Here is a 27719-nt window from a genome sequence, read left to right as displayed (position 1 = left end):
GGCAGAGGAGCTGAATAGACACCTCTCCAAACAGGACATACAAATGGCCAAGAGACATATGAAGAAATGCTCAACATCACTAATCATCAGAGAGATGCAAATTAAAACAACAATGAGGTATCACCTCACACCTGTCAGAATGGCCGCCATCAACAAATCATCAAACAACAAGTGTTGGTGAGGGTGTGGAGAAAAGGGGACTCTAATACACTGCTGGTGGGAATGCAGAATGGTGCAGCCACTATGGAAAACAATATGGTGTTACCTCAAAAAATTAAAAATTGATCTTCCATTTGACCCAGTGATCCCACTTCTAGGAATATACCCTAAGAAGCATAAAACACCAATCAGAAAGAATATATGTACCCCCACGTTCATAGCAGCACTATTTACAATCGCTAAGATCTGGAAACAGCCCAAATGTCCATCAGTAGACAAATGGATCAAAAAGCTGTGCTACATATACACAATGGAGTACTTCGCAGCTTTAAGAAAGAAAGATCTCTTATCCTTTGAGACAACATGGAGGGACCTGGAAAGTATTATCCTAAGTGAAAGAAGCCAAGCAGAAAAAGACAAATACCACATGATCTCACTTATATATGAAATATAATGAACATAACAGTCTGAGGAATACGGTAGACCCAGAAACATGGAAGTAGGGTACAGACTGACATCCCTCAGAAGAGGGGGTGGGGGGGTGGGAAGAGATAAACCACAGAACTTATATGCATGTATGCATGACCAATGGACATGGACAACTAAGCCGGGGACGAGGCGGAGTTGGGGTGGGGTGGGGGGTGCCAATGGGGTAAAAAGGTAAAATATCTGTAACAAAAAAATAAATAAAAAATTCATTTAAAAAAAAAAAAAAAAAAGAAATAAAAAGATATCTTCAAACAAACAAAAATGAGAAGACAACTCCAAAATTTATGGGACACAAGAAAAGCAGTCCCAAGAGAAATTCATAGCATTCCAGGCCTATCTCAAGAAGAAAAAGCTGAAAAAAAAAAAATCTAAGTTTATACTTAAAGGAACACGTAAAGGAACAAAAAAACAAAGCCCAGAGTGAGTAGAAAGAAGGAAATAATAAAGATTAGAGCAGAGCCCTGGTCAGTCTGGCTGAACAGTTAGAGCGTCTGCCTGCAGACCACAGTATCCAAAGTTCGGTTTCCGCTAAGGGCACGTACCTCAATTGCAGTTTATCCCAGGCTCCAGTTGGGGTTGTGTGGGTGGGAACCAGTCGATATGTCCCTCTCACATTGATGTTTCTCTCTCTCTTCCGCTCTATCTGAAGATAAATGCAAAAATGTCCTTGGGTGAGGTTAAAAAAAAAAAAAAAAAAAAAAAAAAAAAAAAAAAAGATCAGAGCAGAAATAAATAAAATAGAGTCTAAAAAAAAAAACACTATAAAAGATCAATGAAACCAAGAGCTGGTTCTTTAAAAGGATAAACAAGATTGACAAACTTTTAAACAGACTTATCAAGAAAAAGAAAGAGAGGACCCAAATAAATAAAATCTGAAATAAAAGAGAAGAAGTAACAACTGGCACCAAAGAAATACAAAGGATTGTAAGAAAATATTAAGAATGACTATATGCCAACAATCTGGAAGAAATGGATAAATTCCTAGAAATATACAACCTTCCAAAGCTGAATAAGGAAGAATCAGAGAATCTGAGTAGACATTACAACCAGTGAAACTGAAGCAGTAAGCAAAAAATTCCCAACAAACAAAATTCCTGGACCTGATGGCTTCACAGGTAAATTATACCAAACATTAAAAGAACTAACACCTATCCTTCTCAAACTCTCCCAAAAAATTCAAGAGGAGGGAAAACTCCCAAGCTCATTTTACAAGGCCAGCATTATCCTAATTTCAAAATCAGATAAAGAAACTACAAACAAAGAAAATTATCAGCCAATATTCCTGATAAACATAGATGCGAAAATCCTCAACAAAATATTAGCAAACCAAATTCAGCAATACATTAAAAAGATCATATACCATGCTCAACAGCAATTTATGCCGGAGTTGCAACACTGGTACAATACCCGCAAATCAATAAATGTGATACGCCACATAAACAAAATGAAGGATAAAAACCAAATGATCCTATCAACAGATGCAGAAAAAGCACCCATTTATGATAACTCTCAGCAAAGTGGGAATAGAGAGAACATACCTCACTGTAATAAAGGCCATATATGACAAACCCCCAGCCAACATCATATTCAATGGGTAAAAAACTATAAGCATTTCCCTTAAGAACAGGAACAAGAGAGGGATATCTGCTTTCACCACTTTTATTCAACATAGTACCAGAAGTCCTAGCCACAGCAATCAGACAAGAGGAAATAAATGGCATCTAAATTGGAAAGTAATAAGTAAAACTTATTAATTGAAAATGACATGATACTGTATGTAGAGAATCCTAAAGATTTCACAAAAAATTAATATAAGTAAAGTAGGAGGATGCAAAATGAATATCCAGAAGTCAGTTGTATTTTTATACACCAATAATGAACTATCAGAAAGGGAAACTAAAAATAAAATCAGTCCCATTCACAACTGCTTCAAAAAGAATAAAATACCTAGGAATCCATTTAACGAAGGAGGTAAAGAAACTGAAGGAGATACAAATAAGTTTAAGTATATACCAGGCTCGTGGATAGTAAGAATTAACACCATTAAAATATCCATAATACCCACAGCAATCTATAAATTCAACACAATCCTATCAAGATAATAATGTTTTTTCCACAAAACTAGAACAAATATTCCATAAATTTATATAAAACCACAAAATACCCCAAGTAGCAACAGAGATCTGGAGAAAGAAGAAAGTTGAAGGAATCACACTACCTGATGTCAAACTATACTACAAAATTCAAACCAACATGATACTGGTATAAAAACAGACACAAAGATCAGTGCAACAGAACAGAGAGCCCAGAAATAAACCCATACTTTCATAGTTAATTAGTATTTGACAAACGAGGGAAAAACATACAATGGGCTGAAGACAGTCTATTCAATAAATGGTGTTGGGATAACTGGACAGATACATGCAAAAAAAAAATTAAGCTAGACTACCTTTCTACACCATATACAAGAATAAACTCAAAATGGACTAAAGATTTAAATGTTAGACTTGAGACCATAAAAATCCTAAAAGAAAGCATAGGCAGTAAAATCTCAGACATTTCTTACAGCAGATTTTTTTTTCTAATATATCTCCTTGAGCAAGGGAAAGAAAATAAAAATAAATAAACGGGACCACATCAAACTAAAAAGTTTTTGCACAGTAAAGAAAACCATCAACAAAATGAAAAGCCAACCCAATGAATGGGAAAACATATTTGAAAATACATCTTATAAGGGCTTAATATCCAAAACTTATAAAGAACTATTAAACTCAACAACAACAAAACAAACAATCCAATTAAAAAATGAGCAAAGGACCTGAATAAGACACTTCTCGTACGAGTACATACAGATAGCCAATAGACATATGAAAAGATGCTCAACATCACTAATCATCAGAGAAATACAAGTTAAAACCACAGTGAAATATTACCTCACACCTGTCAGGATGGCTATCATCAATAAATCTATAACCAGTATTGGTGAGGATATGGGAATGCAGACTGGTGCAGCCACTGTGGAAAGCAGTATGGAGTTACCTCAAAATATTAAAAATGAAACTGCCTCATGACCCAGCAATTCCGCTTCTGTGAATTTATATGAAGAACCCTGAAACACTAATTCGAAAGGATATATGCACTCCTATGTTCATTGCAACGTTATTTACAATAGCCAAGATCTGGAAGCAGCCCAAGTGTCCAGCAATAGATGAGTAGATAAAACAGCTGTGTGATACATTTACACAATGGAAAAGTACTTGGCTGTAAAAAAGAAGAAAATTTTACTTTCTGCAACAGCATGGATGGAGCTGGAGAACACTATGTTAAATAAAATAAGCTAGTCAGAGAAAGACAAATACCATATGATTTCACTCATATATGGAATTTAATGAACAAACTGAACTACCAAGCAAAATAGAGACAGTCTCAGAGATAGAGATAGAGAGCGGGCAGACAGCTTGGGGGTGGGAGGACTGAGCACAAAGGACAAAAAAACAAACTCATGAACATGAACAACAGTATCATGATTGCAGGGGAGCAGAAGTTGGGGGTGGAAGGAGGTGGAGGAGGGTATAGGAGAGATAAATGGTGATGAACAGAGACTTGGGGTGGTAAATACACAATACATACATATATTGTGCTGTAGAATTGTGCACCTGAAACCTGTATAATTTTATTAACCAGTGTCACCCCAATAAATTTAATAAAAAGGGGAAAATACACTATAAAAATATATTTATTCACAATAAAAATTTTTTTTTAATTTTATTTTTTTAATCCTCACCCAAAGATATTTTTCCCATTGATTTTCAGATAGAGTGGGAGGGAGGGAGTGGGGAAGAAACACTGATGTGAGAGACACACATCAATTGGTTGCCTCCCGAATGACCCTGACCTGGGCTGAGGATCAAACGGCAACCGAGGTCCATACGTGACCTTGACCAAAATCAAACACATGACTCTAGTCTGTGGGCCAATGCTCTAACCGCTAAGCCAAACTGGTCAGGGCAAATTTTTCATTATTAATAGTAAAAAGGAAATAAAAACATGCATGTGCCATTTCTTCAAAATTAATGTGTGTATACACATAGGAAAATGTTTAACATCAAAATGTTGGAAGTGGAATTCTCTGGGTGGTGGACCTGCAGGGGAAAGTGCATAAAAAATGCACCTTTATTTTCTCTAAAGAGTAAACCAACATTATCAGAACCATTTACTGAACACTCAGTCCTTTGCTTAATAACTGTGTGCCATACTCCAGCTGTCCTGATGTGTCCTTGCTGATCAGCTCTCTTCCAGGGTAGCAGCCAGACTTTCATCACCAGCATTCCTCCAAGAGCCTAGATCACAGCACAGTAGTCTACCCATCTCATTGTTTCTTTTTTGACGCCTACATGGAGATTCTCCCTAAATTATTTTTCCAGATGAACTTAAAACTGACAGGTTTAGTTTTATCTTTTAAGTTCCTTTGGAATTTTAAAGGAACTGAACAAAGATGTAAATTAGTAAGAACTGAGTATTTGTATCCAAAGTACATGGTAGGCCTTAAGCAGGATCACATTCAGGCCCAGTATATATTTGTCACTGGTGATCCCAAGACGCTTTATTACTTTTATTGCCATTATAAGATCTACTTTCTAAAATCTTTTTTTCTTTACTGATTTTAGAGAGAGGAAGGGAGACGGAGAGAGATAGAGACATCAATGAGAGAGAACAGTGACCGGCCCCCTCCTATATACCCCACACTGGGGATGGGGTCCACAACCTGAGTGTAGGCCCTGACCAGGAATCAAGCTGGCGACCTCTTGGTACATGGGTCAACACTCAACCACTGAGCCACACCAGCCAGGCATGAGATCTATTTTTCATTAATTTCCTCTGATTAATAGAAAAGCTACTAATATGATATATACAATTATTCATTATACAATCAGTTCCCTATTTATTTTCTACTTATTTGATTCGATTCCCTTGGGTTTTTTAAGCCTGATCATTCATTTCTTCCTTTCTATTTGATTCCTTATTTTTCTCTAAATTTTCTACAAGTGTCCAATATTATTGTACTGTTGGATTGGCTGCTTTTTCTCAAGGTTGTAATATGAACACATCTCCCCACTGATATTGTTAGTCTGACTTGCTCTCCATTATTAGGGAAATGTTTTTGGTTCCCAGTTAATTAAAGTTTGTGATTTTTTAAAAACTCAGCAATGATATTTATTGGCTGCCTTTTTTTTTTTTTTTTTGGCATTGGAGAAGAGAATATGTTCTCCCCTGGTCTTCTTTTATTTTTATTTATTTACTTACATTATTTTTTAAATTGGTTTTTTGAGAGAGAGAGAAACATTGATGTGAGAAAGAAACATCAATCGGCTGCCTCCCGCATGCCACCTACTAGGGACTGAGCCCACAACCCAGACATGTGTCCTGACCTGGAATAGAACCAGGACCTCTCAGTCCATGGGACAACGCTCAAGCCAGTGATCCACATGGGCCAGGCACTTCTGTGCAATTGTGTACCTGTGTTCTTCTGAGCAGAGTGATGTCATCAAAACATAAGTATGGAGAAATTTTGGATTCTTTAGAATTTATATTTTTCGGTATCATTTCTTTTTTTTCCTTATTCTTTTTTTTTGTTTACAATATTCATGTACATTTTTAAAACCAGGGCAGGCTTTAGGACACAGTGCATCCCTGGGTACCATCAGCAACTTGGGACCACCAGACCACACATCTAGCAGAGGATGGTGGGACAGGTTCCAGGAAGCAGGGATGGCATGTTTACATGGAGCAGGGATTCTGCCCAAGGGCAGGGTACCTAATTTTGTCAGCTGAGCTCCCAGGGTCAGGGACCTGAAAGTATATACACACAAAGTCCTGTTACAGTCTTCCTTGCTTTGCTCCAACAAAAAACATTAAATGAAGGTACAAAAGGAGATGTGATCATCAGAACATACATTTAATTAAATCTATCACTGGGGCTCACAGCCCTGGAGTGAGTCCTTGTGACTGTCACAACCACCTAGATGGGCAGCTCCTGTATTGTCTGTTTCTCTTTCACAGAGGAAGATGTTGCAGCCTTGCCCAGGGCCACAGCAACCAGAGGAGCAGACCTCAGCCCCCATTCCTGACTCCAAGATTGGTGCTCTGAATCCTCAGACACTGACACTTGGAGCTGTCATCACGAGTCACATCATCAGATCCACATGGACATCATAACTTGTATGTGTGGCAAAGCCAATCACAATTTTTTGGTTAAACAGAGCCTCCTCCTTACAAGAGTTAGAGGCTTGCTAAAGAGGGCTTTCAACTGGGCTGCCAGGTTCAGGTATCCATGCTCAGTCACTCATCAGCAAGAGAGGAGTACCAGAAGGGAACACAGGTGTCTACAGAGAGCCGGGATATGCATTCAGGTAGGGAACAACACAAGAAACTGTCACAGGAAGGCCTAAAGTTAACAAAAACAAAAGTTAAGTGACAGCTCAGTCAGCAGAGGACAGACCTGTCTGACCAGGACTGAGAGAATCCTTGCCATCTGCTCATGGTACAGGTACAGGTAACTCAACTCACAACCCCTTCATGGACAGGAGTCACAATTCTCTACACCACAACAGTAAGGTCACAGCCACCAACCCCTTTTACCTTGCTTCAAGAGATCTCCAGCCTTCAAAATCACAGCTCAAGTCCAGGGGCAAAAACAAATCTTGGGCCCAAGGGAGCAATTTATCAGAGAGGAGTATGGTCTTGCCCAAGAGTGTACCACAAGAGGCTCACTTTCTGAGCAGCTGTCCAAGGAAGGCACTATACTTACCCTAACCTGAAGGGCTCTAACTCCGGGCAAGTGAAGGTCAGCACAGAACAGGTGGAGCACACTCATCCCTCATCTAAAGCAAAGACCACAGCAGAAGCCCCCACCCACGTCAGCAACAGTCTGAAATCCACTTTCCTCCCCCACTGCAAGCCACATCTGCCCCACGGTGCCTTTTGGTCCACAGGGTGTGAAAAGTCCCCTGAGTGATTCTGACACATTTTCCTTCATACCACCAGGGCAGTGTGGCAGTGTTTCTCCAGCTGTAGTCAAGACTCCTCATCCATACCCATCAGAAGGCGGCGCTTCATGACACCACTCAAATTCACAAACCACATTGTGCTTTCAGGTCCAATGTCCACATGAAGGTTACTAGAATTCTCTTCTACTGCTTGCTGTAACTCCCTAGTTAACTAAGAGCCACACCAGGGTATTCCTCCTGTTCTCCTCAGCGTGTTCTTTCTATTCTCATCATGGCAGCAACAGGAAGAAATGGGAGCAATCTTGTGACTCACATGTCCAAAGATTTTTGTTTAAACGTGAAAAACAGTACATGTGTATATTATAAAAAATAGATCACTGACTTAATTTCAGGGCTCAATTCAACCCAATCATTCATTCCAACATTTCAGCTGCATGGAATGACCAGTGGCACCAAGCACACTAGTATCACCTCGCCCTCTGCACATATGCCCATCTTCCAGTGTTGGACAAGCTCATCAGCAAGAGAGGGCCCATGCTAAAGTCAAGGAGCCACAGAGCTGCCCCTGACCCATGCTACCAGGCCCTTGCTTACTTCCTATGACTCTCACCCCTACCCCAGTTTCCTAGGAAAGGAAAATATTTCTAGACCATACATCACAGTTTATGGGTGAGATACCTGGGGAGCCCTCCCAAGTGCCTCAGGTACAACTTAAGAAACCTCCACTTGTGTGCTCCAACCAGGGGGCACAGATGCTCTAGTTTTCAATATTTAAATGGGGGGAGGAGGCGAGATTAACATTCATTTTTAAATTACATAATTACTGTACTTTTAAATGCAAAAAATGAAAATGATTTAAAAATCCATAAACTTAAGTCAGATAAAAATACTACCTGTGCATTAATATATGTTCTACCATTTTTGTTTCCATACAAATACATATACAAACATGTCTATCAACATACCCTGCTTTTTTAAAAACATAGAGTTAGCAAAAATACACAAAAAATGTGCAGTTTTACTAGTGGACATTTGAGTTATAAATATTTAATAATGCACAGTTCTCCACACAGCAAGTGGCATATGTACAGTACATTTACCTATTTCCTGGAGATAAATTTCAAAAATATTATTGCAAGGAGAAGGAAGATGGCAGCCGGAAGGACTGGAGAGGGGATGAGTGTGTGAGAGAGTGAGCTAGTGTGTGAGAGAGTGTGAGTGGACGTGAAGGTGGATGACCAAACTCCTGCAGTGCAGGGATGAAGAGCAGAAGGTTCCCGTGCTGTGAACAGGGAACAGCCAGCTACAGTGGTAAGCAGCTCTTCAGGGTGCTTCTCCCTTCACCGCAGGGAGGTGCCACCATTTTGGAAGATCCCAGGTCTTCCATGGGAAGAGGCAGTGGGAGCGGCTAGGGCCCAGCAACCTGAGGAAACCAGCACACCTAGTACCATCAAACCAGTGAACAATGTCTGTCAACACAGACAGGTGCACAGTAGTGGAGTTCCCAAGGAGCAGGTCGCGGAACCGCAGACAGCTGGGAGCCCAGCACCATCTTCCACAGTAGCAACCCGATCAGAGTAGAGATACACCCCCAGCAACAGAGGATGGAGAGCAGACATCTATCCCCAGGCAATAGAAGCACAGACCAGCAGCTGAGACCCATCCACAAAAACTGCAGCGAAAGCTGAGCAGGAGTTGAGCCCCACAGGGCAGCAGCACTCTCCAGCCGCCAGCCGTGGGACCTGGGGCTCCAGAGAGGCCTGTGCTGTACAGCAGCCCACAAGAGCAGTGGGAAGCCAGAGCCCTAGAGAGACTGGTGCATTCCACCTGCCCCCAGTAGGAACTGCAGGGTGCAGAGGAACCAGAAAGGCTTGAGTGACCCAGCAGGAACTGTGCGATCTAGTTACCCATGGGACCTGTGGGGTGCTGAAACACCAGAGAGGCCTGTGCTACCCAGCAGGAACTGTGTAATCTAGTTACCTGCTGGACCTGCAGGGTTCAGAGGCACCAGAGAGGCCTGTGCAACTCAGCTGAGCAAAATAGGCCTAGAGAATGTGAAAATGGAGGCAGAGTGAATAGAAGCTATACAGATGATCTCTTAAGACCAATCGGGAATTACAACTAAAATAAAGACAAATCCTCGAAAAAAAGCAACAGAAAAGCAGCAAAACAGGACCATATATATAACCAGGGACATTATCAGCATCTGGAGAGGTGTGAGAGAGTGGCAGGCTGGGAGACCACAGACAGCAGCAGTCTTAGCCGTGAGCAGCGCCCTTAGAGAAAAAAGACCAATCCCGCTCTACAGCACAAAAGCCTGGACCATGTGTTAAAATACCCACAGCCACTCACCTGGGGGCTACGGCAGAGGGAGGGCAGACTGGGCTGGAACTCTGCAGAGACAACCAGGATTTGGAGGGCACTCAGAGTTTTTGCTGAGTTGCGGCCACAAAAGAGGGTGGCCAGTGTGCTCCTTCACAGAGCTGTGGGGAAAAGCAGCAGCACCCGCCCTCTGAGATTCAGACTTTACCAGGTGAGGCAAAGAAATGCAAATTGAGCCTCACTAATAACCAGCATCTATCCCACCCTCTGGAAATCCTCTTATGCAGAACACCAGGGCTACACTCCAAGGCACTGAGTACTAGCCACCAGGAAAAAGATAAAGGATAACTGAACCTTTCCTGGGCTTGCAAATCTACCCAGGAAAGTAAGACGTGACAGTGGTGTTTAACATGGGCCCATCCAGGCTCATCCAAATCCAGTAGAGGGAGCCACAAACAACAGAACACCAACACCCACAGGGAAAATTTGGCAGGCTCCAAACCCAATGAAATAGCCAAAATGGTGAAACAAAGAAACAAATCCCAAATGAAAGAACAAGAGAACTCTATTAAAGATGAGATAAATGAAATGCAGTTCAGCAAATTATCAGAGGTAGAGTTCAAAGCCATGATCGTGAGGAAGCTCAACAGCATGAATAAGGATATCAGCACCATGAGTAAAGATATAGAAACATTGAAAACCAACTAAGTGGAAATGAAGGAAGACATAGCAGAAATGAAGAACACACTGGAAGGACTAACCAGCAGAGTAGAGGAAGCGAAGGACCGGATCAGTGAATTAGAAGACAGTGTAGAAAAAAATCAATCAAAAAAACCAAAAGGAAAAAATAATTAAAAAACAGCAAGATGGCCCTGGCCAGTTTGGTTCAGCGGTTAGAGCATCGGCCTGCGGTCCGGAGAGACCCGGGTTCGGTTCCCGCTAAGGGCACGTACTTCGGTTGCAGTTTGTCCCCGGCCCTGGTTGGTCGTGCGGGTGGCAGCCACTCGATGTGTCCCTTCACGTCGATGTTTCTCTCTCTCTCCTTTCCTCTCTCTCCCTCCCACTCTATCTGTACAAAAAATGGAAAAATATCCTCGGGTGAGGATAAAAAAAAAACAGCAAGATGGCTTAAGAGAACTGTGGGACAACTGGAAATGTAATAACATTCAAGTCATAGTAATCCCCGAAGACAAAGAAAATGGGCAAGGGTTAGAGAATATATTTGAAGAAATAGTGACAAAAAACTTTCCTAACGTGATGAAGGAAGAAAGCATTCAAGTTCAAGAAGCATAGAGAGCCCCAAGTAAGACGAAACCAAACAGGCTCACACCAAGACACAAAGTAATTAAAATGCCAAAAATTAAAGACAAAGAGAGAATCCTAAAGGCAGCAAGAGATAAGCAACAGGTTACCTACAAAGGAAGCCCCATAAGGCTCTCAGCTGACTTCTCAACAGAAACACTACAGGCCAGAAGGGAGTGGCATGAAATAATCAAGGTCATGAAAGACAAGTATCTGAATCCAAGACTACTCTATTCAGCAAGGCTATCATTCAAATAGAAGATCAAATAAAGAGCTTCCCAGACAAAAAGAGGCTAAGGAGATATAGTAACATCAAACCAGCACTGCAAGATATGCTAAAAGACTGCGGTAATTAGTAGAAGAAATAAGAAGAAAAATAGAACCACACTAAACAAAAATGTCAAAAAATAAGTACATAGCGATTATCATGTTAAATGTGAATGGTTTGAATGCTCCGATAAAAAGACACAGAGTAACTGACTGGATAAGAAAGCATGACTCATTTATATGTTGTTTACAAGAGACCCACCTCACAACAAAAGACTCATATAGGTTGAAAGTGAAGGGATGGAAAAAAATCTTTCAAGCAAACAAAAAGCATAAAAAAGCTGGGGTAGCAATACTCATATCCGATAAAGTAGATTTCGAAATGAAGGCCATACCTAGAGACAAAGAAGGTCACTACATAATATTAAAAGGATCTATCCAACAGGAAGATATAACCTTGGTAAACATATATGCACCCAATATAGGAGCACCAACATATATTAAAAATATTCTGGAGGACTTCAAAGGAGAAATCAACAGCAACACAATCATAGCAGGAGACTTCAACACCCCGATGATCATTGGATAGATCATCGAGACAAAAAATTAACAAGGAAACACAGACTCTAAATGAAACGCTAGATCAAATGGATTTCATAGAGATCTACAGAGAATTACACCCCAAAACTTCAGAATTCACATTCCTCTCAAGTGCACATGGGACATTCTCAAAGATAGACCACATGTTAGGGCAGAAACTAAGTCTCTACAAGTTCAAGAAGATTGAAATCATATCAAGCATATTCTCAGATCACAATGGCATGCAACTAGAAATCAATTGCTGTAAGAACATGCAAAGACATTTAAAAACATGGAGCCTAAATAGCATGTTACTGAACAATGAATGAGTTACCATGGATATCAAGGAAGAAATTAAAAACTTCCTGGAAACCAATGTAAATGAACACACAACACATAATCTATTGGATGCAGTGAAAGCAGTTCTGAGAGGCAAGACACTACAGACCTACCTCAAGAAATAAGAAAAATTTCTAATAGACTATCTAACATCACAGGTTAAAGAACTAGAAAGCAAACAAAAAGAAAATCCCACAGCAAGTAGAAGGAAGAAAATAGTAAAGATCAGAGCAGAAATAAATGACATGGAGATTAAAAAAACAATTGAAAGGATCAACGAAACAAAGAGCTGGTTCTTTGAAAAGATAAACAAGATTAATGGACCGTTAGCTAGACTCACCAAGAAACAAAGAGAGAGAACCCAAATACACACAATCATAAAGGAAAGAGGAGAAATGATAACTGACACCACAGAAATACAAAGGATTGTTAACAAACATTATGAACAATTATACGGCAACAAATTCGACAATGTAAGCGAAATGGACAAATTTCTAGAAACACACAGTCTCCCAAAACTAAACTGGGAAGAGATAGAAAACTTGAACACACCAATAACAACAAAAGAAATTAAAGATGTAGTCAAGACTCTCCCAGCAATAAAAAGCCCAGGTTTGGACAGCTTCACTGGGGAATTTTACCAAACACTCAAAGAAGAACTAATAACCATTATCCTTAAACTATTTCAAAAAATTAAAGAAGAAGGAAGACTTCCAAACTCGTTTTATGAGGCCAGCATAATCCTAATTCCAAAAGCAGAAAAAGACATGACAAAGAAAGAAAACTACAGGCCAATATCTCTGATGTACATAGATGCCAAAATTCTAAACAAAATACTAGCAATTCGAATCCAGCAATACATCAAAAAAATTATTCACCATGACCAAGTGGGATTCATCCCAGAGATGTAAAGCTGGTACAATATTCTCAAATCAATAAATGTGATACACCACATAAACAAAATGAAAGATAAGAACCATATAATCATATCAATAGAAGCTGAAAAAGTGTTCGACAAAATCCAGCATCCATTTCTGATAAAAATGCTCAGCAATCTGGAAATAGAGAGATCATATCTCAACATAATAATGGCCAACATCATACTAAATGGGCAAAAACTAAAAGCATTTCCCTTAAGAACAGGAACAAGACAAGAATGCCCACTTTCGCCACTCTTATTTAACATAATACTGTAAGTCAGCCACAGCAATCAGACAGGAAGAAAAAATAAAAAGGATCCAAATTGGAAAGGAGGAAGTGAAACTCTCATTATTCACAGATGACAAGAAAACCCCAAAGACTCCATCAAAAATTTACTAGAGTTAATAAATGAATTTGGCAAAATAGCAGGATACAAAATTAACGTCAAGAAATCAATGGCATTCTTATACACAAATGATGAACTCAGAGGAAGAGAAATTAAGAAAACAATCCCATTTATTGCGGCAAAAAAATTAAGATATCTAGGAATAAACTTAACCAAAGAAATAAAGGACCTATTTGCAGAAAACTTCAGGTTCTTGAAAAAATAGAGAAATATATAAAAAAGTGGAAGCACATACCTTGTTCATGGATTGGAAGAATTAACATCATTTAAAATGTCCATACTACCCAAAGCCATCTATAGATTCGATGCAATCCCTATCAAAATACCAACAACATACTTCACAGAACTAGAACAAATACTTCGAAAGTTCATATAGACCCAGAAAAAGACCCCGAATAGCCACACCAATCTTGAAAAAGAATACAAAGTTGGAGGGGTCACATTCCCAGATTTCAGATTATACCACAAAGCTACTGTAATCAAAACACCCTGGTACTGGCACAACAGGCAGCTAGACCAATGGAACAGAATAGAGAACCCAGAATGGACCCAAGACAATATGCTCAATTAGTATTTGACAAAGGGGGCAAGAGCATACACTGGAGTAAAGACAGCCTCTTTAATAAATGGTATTGGGAAAATTGGACAGCTACATGCAAAAAAATAAAACTAGACCATCAACTTACACCATACACAAGAATAAATTCAAAATGAATAAAAGACTTAAATGTAACTCATAAATCCATAAAAATCCTAGAAGAAAATGTAGGCAACAAAATTTCAGACATCATACACAGCAGAATTTTCGGTGATACATCACCTAAGCAACAGAAACAAAGGAGAAAATGAACACATGGGACTACATCAAACTCAAAAGCTTCTGCACAGCAAAAGCAACCACCACCAAAATGAAAAGGCAACCCACTGTATGGAAGAGCATAATTGCCAACGATACATCAGATAAGGGGTTAATTTCCAATATATATAGAGTGCTCATAGAACTCAACAAAAGGAAGACAAAGAACCCAATTAAAAAATGGGCAGAGGAACTAAATAGACACCTCTCCAAACAGGACATACAAATGGCTAAGAGACATATGAAGAAATGCTCAGCTTCACTAATCATCAGATTAAAACAACGAGATACACCTCACGCCTGTCAGAATGGCCGCCATCAACAAATCATCACACAACAAGTGTTGGAGAGGTGTGGAGAAAAGGGTACTCTAGTAAACTGCTGGTGGGAATGCAGACTGGTGCAGCCACTATGGAAAACAATATGGTTTTACCTCAAAAAATTAAAAATTGAACTTCCATTTGACCCAGTGATTCCACTTCTAGGAATATTCCCTAAGAAGCCTGAAACACCAATCAGAAAGAATATGTGTACCCCTATGTTCATAGTGCTATTTACAATAGCTAAGATCTGGAAACAGCCCAAATGTCCATCAGTACACAAATGGATAAAAAAGCTGTGTTACATATACACAGTGGAGTAGTATGCAGCTGTAAGAAAGAAAGATCTCTTATCCTTTGAGACGACATGGAGGAACCTGGAGAGTATTATCCTAAGCGAAACAAGCCAAGCAGAGAAAGACAAATATCACATGATATTACTTATTTGTGGAATATAATAAACATAACAGTTTGAGGAACAGGGTAGTCAGAGACATGGAAGTGGGGTAAAGACTGACAGTCCCCAGAAGAGGGGGTGGGGGAGAGCGATAAACCAGAATAAAATTATATGCATGTATGCATGAACAATGGACATGGACAACAAAGCTGAGGACAGGATGGGGAAGGTGGGTGAGGGGGGTATCAGTGGGGGAAAAAGGAGAAAAAACTGTAACAAAAATAAATTAATTAAATAAAAAAGTTATTGTAAGATTGAACAATGCATATTGAACATTATGCATATTTTCTGGTTCTTGAAAATATTATCAAGTGACATTCCAAAAATGTCACACTGCATCCCCAATGAGGCTGTCACCAGTAAAGTATGTGAATACACTCCCTGCACACCCATGCGGGCTCTGGGTTTCCTCTCTCACCTTTGAGGGCCAAAGGAACTCTGCTGACTGTAGACACTTCGTTATTTGTCAGCAGCCTTCTGAGCAGTGATGGGTCATAACCCACACCCATATTTTTTTACAGGATTGGTCATATTTCTTATCATTTCGCACTGTTTCTGCTTATTTAGAAACCTTTCAATGTTAAGTGATCTTCAAGGCCTATGCCTCTGCTTCCCTATGAACCCTCTGAGCAGTAAGCAAACTCGGGAGAGCGGCCTCAGTGGCCCAGATGCAGAAGGGTCCAGTAATAACAGTCTTACCTTACAGGGTACTTGAGGATTTAATATGAGCTAATATACATAAAGTACACAGAAGAGAACAAAGTACTGGCTATTATTACAGCTTTCCATGCTTTTAAAAAACCTTAAATCTCTCATCTTTGTTCTTTATCTTGTAGTCAATTTTTGTATTTTTTCCCCCAAAGACCATCACTATTTGCCAATAATCAGAAGAGCCACCTTTGTATACACAAAAAGAAGTGTGGTCTTGGATGTGTGTCTGTGTGCATTGTTCTGGTGTCCTGACCTGACTATGGGGCACCAGCACCACCAGTTTTAATTGTTGGAGCTTATGAGATGTCCTAACATGCACAGTGCAAATCCTCTATGCTAGTTTTCCCATGTTTCCTTAGGAATCCTTGTCCAGTTTTTCACACATTTGCTCTGAACTTTCTCAAGAATTTCAAATGGAGTTGTATTAAAATACCATGGGAAGAGTTAGCATGTCTGCAATGACTTCTCTCTTGAAACCCACAGTTATCAGCAACTCTGTTGGCTCCACCTTCAAGACAGGCCCAGAATTTATCCACCTCTACCCACTGCTCAGTCGCCACTGTATCTCAGCTATTCTCATTTTTTGCTGGAGAGTCACAAGAAACCTGACTGCTGTTTTTACCCCTAACATCCGCCCCCTCCCCAGAAGAGCAGCTGGAACATCCCTTAAAAATATTATATCACTTTTCTAATTATGCCTCTGATGTTTTCCCATCTGATTCTGAGGGAAAGCCAAAGGAGGCCCTAAACAGCCTGGCCTCCCACCAGTTCTCTGATCACTTCCCAAAAACTCTCCTGTGGGCTGACTGGCTCTGCCAACAAAGGCCTTTCCACTGACAACGCCCTCCAGTCTCAGGTGCTCATCAGGAGTCCCTTGCCCAGATCTATCCATGTGCTCCCATCCTCACCTCCTGCATGTGCCAGAGGCCTCTGTGAGAGGCCTCTCTACCTTTTTAAATGTGAAAACCATCACAGACCCTTTTCCTTGTTTTTGTTCACATTTACCATGTGATTTACTGTTTTATCAAAGGCTCCAATCTCACCCCAATCCCAATTGGAATGCAATTAGTGGTATTTGTGTTGTTTCAGACACCCAGCAGGGATGTGTACCAGAAAGAAGGAGTCACCCTATCTCCTTTTCTCAGTCAAATTTTAAGTCTCCTCCATTCAGGTCCTACCCACTTGTAAAAGTTTCTCCTGGATATTCTGTAATTTTTGTTGCTATTGTGAATGAGATGTTTTCTCCATTGTAGTTCCTAATTAGCCACTGCCACACAGGACACTCCAGATGGTTATACATTTGTTTTATAACTGGCCACTTAAGTATCTTTTAAGTTCTAATCGTTTTTCAGTTGTTTTTTAGGAGTTTACTGTATGTTTCCTCCCTATGGTTCTTATTCCTCTTTCTTGCTTCATTTCAATGTAAGTGGTAAGAACCTCCAGAATAAAATTAAATTTGGTAACAAAAGTAATTCTTGCATGCATGTAGAATGCCTGTTAACTTACCATTAAGTATGTTGACTCTTGGTTTGGACTACAGAATCTTTACTACATTCTATTTCCATCAGTAATGGATCAGTAATTTTAAAAAATAAATACAGAATAGGTTGAGAAAAATAATAAAGTTCTTCACATACTTAAGGTGATAAACTGAGTGGCAACATTAAATCATCCTCAAGCTCCAGGATAATACCCCACTGGTCAAAATATTAGATTAAATACACTGCCGGATCCTATGTGAGTTTTGAGAATAGTTCCATCAATTTTCATAATTATCAATCTACAGCTCTCCTTTTGGGGAGTATCCTTGCCAGACTTTGGTATCCAGATCATGGGGAGTCTCTCATTTTCCACAAAAGTTCTAGAACAATGGCTACTACACATGTTCCATGGACAAGTAGAAGCTGTATTATCAACGGGCAAGCATGAGACTCTGAAATACTAACATCACCCACAGTTGTTGCTCATTTTTTAATAATGATGATTCCTGTTTTTCCTGAAAAATGTGCATTTTGTTGCAAGTATTCCAATTTATTACCATAGAATTTACATGACATCTATTTTCCACGCAATCTGAAATTTACTCATGCTTTCTTCTTGGTAAAATTGCTCAGAGGCAGAAACTGACAAGTTAGGGGCTGCATCCACATATGGATGTTGTTTGGTCTTAAAAGAATAATTTTTAAACATCTAAATAGGTTATCACACATAAGCATCAAAATCCAGATTTCTGATTCTTCTTTAGATTTGCTCTTTTTCCATCTTGAAAGAACACCTTATTCTACATAGCTTCCTTTCTCTCTTTTTTTTTATCCTCACCTGAGGACATTTTTCCATTTTTGTTCAGATAGAGAGGGAGGGAGGGGGAGAGAAAGAGAGAGAGAGAGAAACATCGACGTAAAAGGGACATATCAAGTGGCTGCTTCCCACACAACCCCAACCGGGGCTGGGGACAAACTGCAACCAAGGTACATGCCCTTAGCGGTCTCTCTGGACCGTGGGTTGACGCTCCAACCATTGAGCCAAACCGGCCAGGGCTCCTTTCTCTTATTTAATAGAAAAGCATCCAAGGCATATACTTGCAACTGGCAGCTACGTCCCCTACCTTTCCTTCTTAACAACAGTAAGTAGCTGAGATTAGAGTGCTTGTGAGCACTTTACCTGTATTATCTCACTGAACCCGCACAAGAATCCAACATAGCTGCTTTTACCATTTTATAAGGGAAAAAAAAAAACTGAAGCACAGAGAAGCTTCTTGCTCAGAGTTTGAACTTATAACCACATGGCTATCAATTTTTTTTCTAGAAGTATTTGTAATTAGCTTTTATTTCTTCTTTAACCCAAGGGTTTGGTAGGTTTTCTTTTGTTTTACAAGTAATTTTTACTTTCTATTTTACCACATTATGGTAAAAAACATATCCTGTCAGGCATGGCTTTTTGCCTAAACTTTGTAATGCTTTTCCTGATGGCCTAAGTTGTTCGCTTTAATTTCTATAAATATTCCATAGTCATGAAGTAGGATCTACTCAGTCAACTTTACTAATTCCATTGTAAACACCTTTCAAATCTTTTTCTGCTCCAACTCAAATAATGAATTAAATTAACTACTTCGGATACTGCTAGGTTTTTATTTATCCAACTCTAGATTTCCATCAGTTTTTTCTATTGTTTGATATTATTAGCTTTCATTAAAATATTAGCTTTTCACATAAAAATATTCACGTAAATGGTCACAAGTCTTATAGTTCTGCTATTGACTATATGTGAACAGCAACTTAAAACAAAAAATCTTCTCTGCCCCGAGTACTCTTCTTAAATTGTATGCTTCTAGTACTAGTAGTATTAACCCCTGCTTTGTGATTTTTGCTTGTTTTTCTTTTGTTTTCTTATCTTAATTTTAACCTTTCTAAATATTTCCATCCAGCATGTGTCTCTTCTAGATAACACAGTTGGGATTTTGCCCTATGACTCATTAAAAGAAAAAGTGAGGGGAGCCCTGGTCAGTGTGGCTCAGTTGGCTGAGCATTATCCCATGCACCAAAAGGGTGCCAGTTCAATTCCTGGTCAGGGCACATGCCTAGGTATAGGTTCGGTTCTTAGTTAGGGTGCATGTGGAAGCAACCAATTAATGCTTCTCTTTCATAGTGATGTTTCTCTCCTCCCCATCCCTCCCCTCCAAAATCAATAAAAACATTTTTAAAATAAAGTCAGGAGAATCACACTTATTTACACTTTTACTGTAAATGAGTATGACTTCCCAGGCATGTGGGTTTTGCTGTTTACTGTTTCTTCCAATAAGCACTGTATTTTCCTTCATTTCCCATGTCCTTAGAAAGCAGAAAAAAAGGCATACATTTACAATTCTGAAATTGGTTACATTTTTCTTTTAAAGTGTATTTTGCTATTGGCTTCAAGAATTAAAATTTCTCTTTACTTTATATTCTTGGTATATTTTGAGGGAAGAACTTCAATATTGAAGATAAAGAATATGGCACAATTTTATTATCTACACTCAATAGCAACCCAATGGAAAGGGTCTTAGATTTTAGACCCTGTATCTTATTTTTCAAAACATTTCAGATTGCACATTTTCTAAGAATCGGCATATACACTTTGAACTTTAGTACACTGACAAAAGAAGTCCAGACTGTGTTTAAATTATTTAATTCCACCAACAGTCAGCCCTGTTATCCTGCAACTTCACTGTTCTTGGACTTACTACACACCACAATCTCCTAATCGCAATCCCAAAAGCTACATTTTGCCCCCAAATTTGGTGCCAAAAATAATTTGGCAGTAACACCTGGCCTGAACTCTTATGAAGCTACTTATGGTCTTAGCTGATCCCACTTAAGTGAATATATTTCACTGAAAAGTGCCAAAGCAATAACTAGGTATGTTAACAAATACAGAACATGTGTGCCATATTTCCATTCTAAAATGTGAAATAGTTTATATTCAAAACACAGGTAGTGTAGGTTAACATATTCTACTGATATATAACGTAATAATATAGAACATAAATACACCTCCCAGCATCATGTGCTGAGGGAGCCTAGATGCAATGATACCCCTGGTAGCAAGGATCAACAAGCACACCCAGAGCCCGGACCTCAGTTTCTGATAGCACTCTCCAATAAAGGAACAAGACTCCTTGGGGAAGTGGCAGACTCCGGGACTGAGCTAGGGATAATACAAGATGAGCTTGGTGGTGCCAAAAAGTAAGAAAATGTGCCCCCAAACACCAGGAAGGAGACATATCACAGCACAAGAGTCCAATCAAAATAACTGCACTCCCCACCCCCCCAGTAAATGGTGGTGGAGTGAATAGAAGCTCCACATACCACCTCCCAGGACCAAACAGGAATTACAACTAAAATAAAGACAAATCATCAGAAAAAAACAACTGAAAAGCAGCTGGAGATAACCCATATAACCAGGGACAGAAAGAGTAAGTCAAATGGAGCTTAGTAGGAACTGCGGAGGCATAAGAGGGCAGGCTGGGAGCTCATGAACAGCAACTGAGGACTGTTTTATCTGCAAGTGGTTCCCGCTGAGGAAGCAGGGGTTTTAAAAAGCACAAAATCAACTACAGCCACTAACCTTGTGCTCCAGAAGAAAGAGAGCAGACTGGAATGACACTGTGTGGAGGGAGTCCAGGGCTCATGGCTCAGGAGAGAGCTTGAGGAAAGGACACTGGCAGTTTTGTGCTGAATAACAACCACCCTAGACAGTAGCCATCTTACTTGAAGATCCCCTTACCAGAGCCCAGGGATGAAGCAATGGCCACTCCCTCAGGAATTCAACACCGCCAGGCCAGGCCAGGCCAGAGAAATGAAAATTGAAGATTCTTAACCTATAGAGTCTGGCAGCAAGCAAGTGCCCCAGCAACTGGAAATCCTTTTACAGTTGAGGGATTTTTCATTCAGCTGAGGGCTACAAATCCAGGCTCATCAAGTGACTGAGACTAATAGCCTCCAGGCAAAAGCTAGAGGATAACTGAACCTTTCCTTGATCTGTAAATCTACCCAGGAAAGTAACACTTGACAGTGGTGTTTAACACAGGTCTTCCCACACTCATCCAAACCCAGTAGAGGAAGCCACAACCAGCAGAACACCAACACCCGCAGGGAAAATTTGGCAGGCCTTAAAAACCTACTAAGACAGCCAAAATTGTGAAACAAAGAAACAAATCCCAAATGAAAGAACAAGATGTTTCCACAGGAAAGAGATAAATTAAATGGAATTAAGCAAGATATCAAAGTAATAATTACAAGAAAGCTCAACAGAACAAGTAAATAGCTCAACAGCATGAGTCTAGATATAGAAACATTGAAAATCAACCAACTGGAAATGAAGAATAACATAGCAGAAACAGAGAACACATTGGATGTAATAATCAGCAGAGCAGAGGAAGCCGAGGATCGGATTGGTGAATTAAAAGACAGGGTAGAAAAAAATCACCCACTCGGAGAACCAAAAAAACCCCAGGAAGACAGCTTAGGAGAATTGTGGGACAACATGAAATGTAACAACATCCGCATCATAGGAGTTCTGGAGGAAGAAGAAAATGAGCAAAGGTTAGAGAATATACTTGAGGAAATAGTAACAAAAAACTTCCCTAACCTGGTGAAGGAAAAAGGCATACATGTTCAAGAAACAGAAAGAGCTCCAATTCAAAAGAATCCAAAGAGGACCACACCAACATACATCATACTTAAAACACCAAAAATTAAAGACGAAGAGAGAATCCTAAAGGCAGCAAAAGCTAAGCAACACATTACCTACAAAGGAACCCCCATAAGGCTAATAGCTGACTTCTCAACAGAAACACTATAGGCCAGAAGGGAAAGGCATAAAGTATCAAGGTCATGAAAAATAAGGATGTGAATCCAGGACTACTCTATCCAGCAAGGCTATCATTCAAAATAGAAGATAAAATAAAGAGTATCCCAGACCAAAAAAAGCTAAGGGAATATATTAGCACTAAACCAGCACTGCAAGAAATGTTAAAAGGACTGCTGTAATAAGCAGAAGAAATAGTAATAAAAATATAACCATAATAAACAAAAATGGCAATAAATAAGTATATATCAATAATAACCTTAAATGTAAATGAATTAAACACTCTGATCAAAAGGCACAAGTGGCTGAATGGACAAGAAAGCCTGACTCATATACATGTTGTTTATAAGAGACCCACCTCACAACAAAAGACTCACATAGGTTGAAAGTGAAGGGATGGAAAATTTCTTCCAAGCAAACAGAAAGGAAGAAAAAGCTGGGGTAGCAGTACTCATATCTGATAATTGACTTCATATCTGAAAATAGGCTTCAGAATGAAGGCCATAACTAGAGACAAAGAAGGCCATAATATAATATTGAAAGGATCTGTCCAACAGGAGGATCTAACCTTGGTAAACATATATGCACCCAACACAGGAGCACCAAAATACATTTAAAAACTTCTGGAAGACGTCAAAGGAGAAATCACCAGCAATACAATCATAGCAGGGGAATTCAACACCCCACTGACATCACTAGACAGATCCTCTAGACAAAAAATTAACAAGAAAACGGAGACTCTAAATGATGCACTAGTTAAAATGGATTTAACAGATACCTACAGAGAATTACACCCCAAAACTTCAGAATTCACATTCTTCTCAAGTGCACATGGGACATTCTTAAAGACAGACCACATGTTAGGACACAAACTAAGTCTCTACAAGTTCAAGAAGACTGAAATCATATCAGGCATCTTCTCAGATCACAATGGCATAAAACTAGAAATCGATTTCAACAAAAACACACAAATACATTCAAACACATAGAGGCTAAAAAGCATGTTATTAAAGAATGAATGGGTGACCAAGAAGATCAAAGAAGAAATTAAAACCTTCCTGGAAACTGCCCAGCCAATGGGGCTCACTGGTTGAGCATCGACCCATGCACCAAGAGGTTGCCAGTTTGATTCCCAGTCAGGGCATATGCCCAGGCTGTGGGCCCATTTCCCACTGGGGAACATGCAGGAGGTAGCCAATCAATGTTCTTTCTCATCAATGTTTCTGTCTCTCTTTCCCTCTCCCTCTGAAATCAATAAAGAAAAAATATGGAAAAAAAATTCCTGGAAATCAATGAAAATGAACACACAACATCTCAAAATCTATGGGACGCAGTGAATGTGGAACTAAGAGAAAAGTTTACAGCACTATAGGCCTACTTCAAGAAACAAGAACAATTTCTAATTGACTTTGTAACTCTACAACTTAACTAGACAGTAAACAAAAAGAAAAACCCAGAGCAAGTAGAAAGAAAGAAAAGTAAAGGTCAGAGCAGAAATAAAAGACATAGAAACAAAAAAATTCAAAAAAAAATTCAAAAGAGCAATGAAACAAAGAGCTGGTTGTTTGAAAAGATAAACAAAATAGATGGACCCTTAGCCAGACTCACCAAGAAACAAAAAGAGAGAACCCAAATAAACAAATTCAGAAACGAAAGAGGAGAAGTAACAATTGACACCACAGAAATACAAAGGATCGTTAACAAACACTATGAACAACTATATGCCAACAAATTGGACAATCTGGGTAAAATGGATAAATTTCTAGAATCACACAGTCTCCCAAAACTGAACTAGGAAGAGATAGAATACTTGAAGAGACCAATAACTACGAAGGAAATTGAAAAGATAATCAAGAAACTCCCAGCAAACAAAAGCCCAGGCCCAGACAGCATCACAGGGGAGTTTTACATTACATTCAAAAAAGAACTAACACCCATTTTCCTCAAACTATTCCAAAAAATTCAAAAAGAAGGAAGACTTCCAAACTCATTCTATGAGGTCAGCATAATTCTATTTCTAAAACCAGATAATGACACTACAAAAAAAGAAAACTACAGGCCAATATCACTGATGAACATAATGCCAAAATTCTTAACAAAATACTAGCAAATCAGATCCAGCAATACATCAAAAAAATTATTCACGATCACCAAGTGGGATTCATCCCAGGGATGCAAGGCTGCTACAATATTTGCAAATCAATAAATGTGTCACACCATATAAACACAATGAAAAATAAAAACCACATGATCATATCAGTAGACAATGAAAAAGCATTCAACAAAATCCAGCATTTCTGACAAAAGCGCTCAGCGATGTGGGAATAGAGGGACCACATCCCCACACAATAAAGGCCATATATGAAAAACATACAGCCAACATCATACTCAATGGGCAAAAACTAAAAGCATTTCCCTTAAGAACAGGAACAAGACAGGGATGCCCACGTTCGCCACTCTTAACATAATTCATAAGTCTTAGCCACAGCAATTAGACATGAAGAAAAAATAAAAGGGATCCAAATTGGAAAGAAGGAAGTGAAACTGTCATTATTTGCAGATGACATGATATTGTACATAGAAAACCCTACACACTCCATCAAAAATCTGAGATTTAATACAAAAATCTATGAAATTTAATATATGAATCTGGCAAAGCAGCAGGATACAAAATTAACATCAAGAAATTGATAGCATTCGTATACAGCAATACTGAACTCACAGAAAGAGAAACTAAAAAAATCCCATTTACTAATGTAGCAAAAAAACTAAGGTATCTAGGAATAAACTTAACCAAAGTACAGGACTTGTTCTCAGAAAACTACAGGACATTGGAAAAAAGAAATAGAGGAAGATATAAAAATGTGGACGCATAAACCTTGATCATGAGTTGAAAGAATTAACATCATTAAAATGTCTATACTACCCAAACCAATCTATAGATTCAATACAATCCCCACTGAAATTCTAACGACATTTCACAAAACTAAAACAAATACTGCAAAAGTTTATATGGAACCAATAAAGACCCCAAATAGCCACAGCAATCTTGAAAAAGACAGAGAAGTAGGAATCACAGCACTGAATATCAGGTTATACTACAAAGCCATTATAATCAAAACAGCCTGGTACTGGCACAAGAACAGATATATTGATCAATGGAACAGAACAGAGAACCCAGAAATTGACCCAAGACACATGCCCCAGGTTGTAGGCCTGATCCCCAGTGGGGGCATGCAGGAGGCAGCCAATCGATGTTCTCTCATCAATGTTTTTTTCTCTCTCTCCCCCTCCCTTCCTCTCTCTCTAAAATCAATAAAGGAGAAAAAAATTAAAAATAAGTAAGTGGTGTTGAAAAAATTGGACAGCTACACGCAAAAAAATGAAGTTAGATCACCAACTTATACCATACCCAAGAGTAAACTCAAAATGGATAAAAGACTTAAATAACTCGTGAATCCATAAAAATCCTAGAAGAAAATGTAGGCAACAAAATTTCAGACATCACACGCAGCAGAATTTTCACTGATGCAATGCCTAAGGCAAGAGAAACAAAGGATAAAAATGAATACATGGGACTACATTAAACTAAAAAGCTTCTGCACAGCAAAAGAAACAAGCATCAAAATGGAAAGGAACCCACTATATGGGAAAGCATAACTGCCAACGATAAATCAGATAAGGTATTAATCTCCAAAATATATAGAGTACTCATACAACTCAACAAAAGGAAGACAAAGAATCCAATTAAAAAACGGGTAGAGGATCTAAACAGACATCCTCCCCAACAGGACATACAAATGACCAAGAGACATATGAAAAAATGTTCAACATCACTAATCAACAGAGAGATGCAAATTAGAACAACTATGAGGTTTCACCTCACATCTATCAGAATGGCTGCCATCAACAAATCATCAAAGAACAAGTGCTGGCGAGGGTGTGGAGAAAATGGGACTCTAGTACACTGCTGGTGGGAATGCAGACTGGTGCAACAACTATGGAAAACAATATAGTGTTTCCTCAAACAATTAAAAATTGAACTGCCATTTGACCCAGTGATCTAGGAATATATCCAAAGAAGCCTGAAACACTAATCAGAAAGAATATATGTACCCCTATGTTCATAGCAGCACTATTTACAATAGCTAAGATCTGGAAACATCCCAAATGCACATCAGTCGATGAGTGGATAAAAAAGCTGTAATACATTTATACCAGGGAACACTATGCAGCTAGAAGGGAAGGAGGATCTCTTATCCTTTGAGACAGCATGGATGGACCTGGAGATTATTATGCTAAGTGAAATAAGCCAGGCAGAGAAATCAAGCATCATATGATTTCACTTATATGTGGAATCTAAGGAACAAAATAAACTGACGAACAAAATAGATTCTCAGACATGGAAGCGTGAAACAGACTAAGGACTGAGAGGAAAGATGGCAAGAAGGGAGGGAAGAGATTAATCAATGAATATATGCATAACCCATGGACACAGACAATAGGTGAAGGCCTGGGGTGGGGTAGGAGATGGGTGGAGGGCAAACTGGGGAAAATGAGATACATCTGTAATACTCTCAACAATAAAAATTAAATAAAAATCAAAAACAGAAAATTATTGAACCTAAGAGTAGTCTTGGAGACCATCAAACTTGCAACTAGATGTAAGAAGTGAGGGTGATCTTACAGACCCTTGAGATTTGCACAGCATCTCAAAGTACCTACCTAAAAACATATATTTATTAATTACAAAGGGAAATTAGTAACTTCACAATGGAAAAACCCGGCAGACAATACCTTAATCCAGTGATCAAGATGATCATAACCTGTAATTATATACTGATTACATGTACCTTGATACGATGCAACTGCAACGAGAAATACACCTCACTTTGGCTCCAGAGGGTACATAATTCCAGTCAAATCAAGGAAAAGCATCAGACAGACCCAACAGAGGGGCATTTAACACTAAGGAACCAGCACTCTTCACAGGCATCATGAAAGGCAAGGAAGGGTTGAGGAACAGACACAGACAGGAAGAGTCTAAGACATCATTACAACCAAATGCAGCATCGGATCCCAAACAAGGTCCTGGAACAGAAAAGACACTAGTGGGAAACTAGTCGAATCCAAATGAAGTCTGTAGTCCATAATCATGAGTTAGGTCAATGCACCACCAATGTGGGGGAAGCTAATCTGAGGGGACGCTGGGTCAAGCCACAAATGGAGGACACAAATA

At 39.2% G+C, this 27719-nt stretch overlaps 1 protein-coding gene across 7 annotated transcripts in view; it reads right to left on the bottom strand.

Moving 5' to 3' along the window:
* The window catches only part of ZXDC (ZXD family zinc finger C), a 62236-nt gene that overhangs the window by 16626 nt on the left and 17891 nt on the right, over positions 1–27719 (bottom strand). Inside the window, exon 9 of one of the 7 annotated variants that reach the window (XM_036244261.1) lies at positions 7504–7529. The exons of 4 other annotated variants lie outside the window; for them this stretch is intronic. In XM_036244261.1, the coding sequence (XP_036100154.1) occupies positions 7519–7529 (11 nt within the window). In that variant the 3' untranslated portion in view covers positions 7504–7518. Of the gene's footprint in view, positions 1–7503; positions 7530–10090; positions 10139–27390; positions 27572–27719 lie in introns of those variants that run through there. 2 more of the 7 variants (XM_036244262.1, XM_036244256.1) reach the window with 2 other exon arrangements.

Source organism: Molossus molossus, unplaced genomic scaffold (assembly GCF_014108415.1).
Source record: "Molossus molossus isolate mMolMol1 unplaced genomic scaffold, mMolMol1.p scaffold_m16_p_6, whole genome shotgun sequence".
Lineage (NCBI taxonomy): Eukaryota > Metazoa > Chordata > Mammalia > Chiroptera > Molossidae > Molossus > Molossus molossus.
The sequence above is the reverse complement of the archived record's forward strand: the minus strand, read 5'-3'. Positions and strand labels throughout refer to the sequence as shown.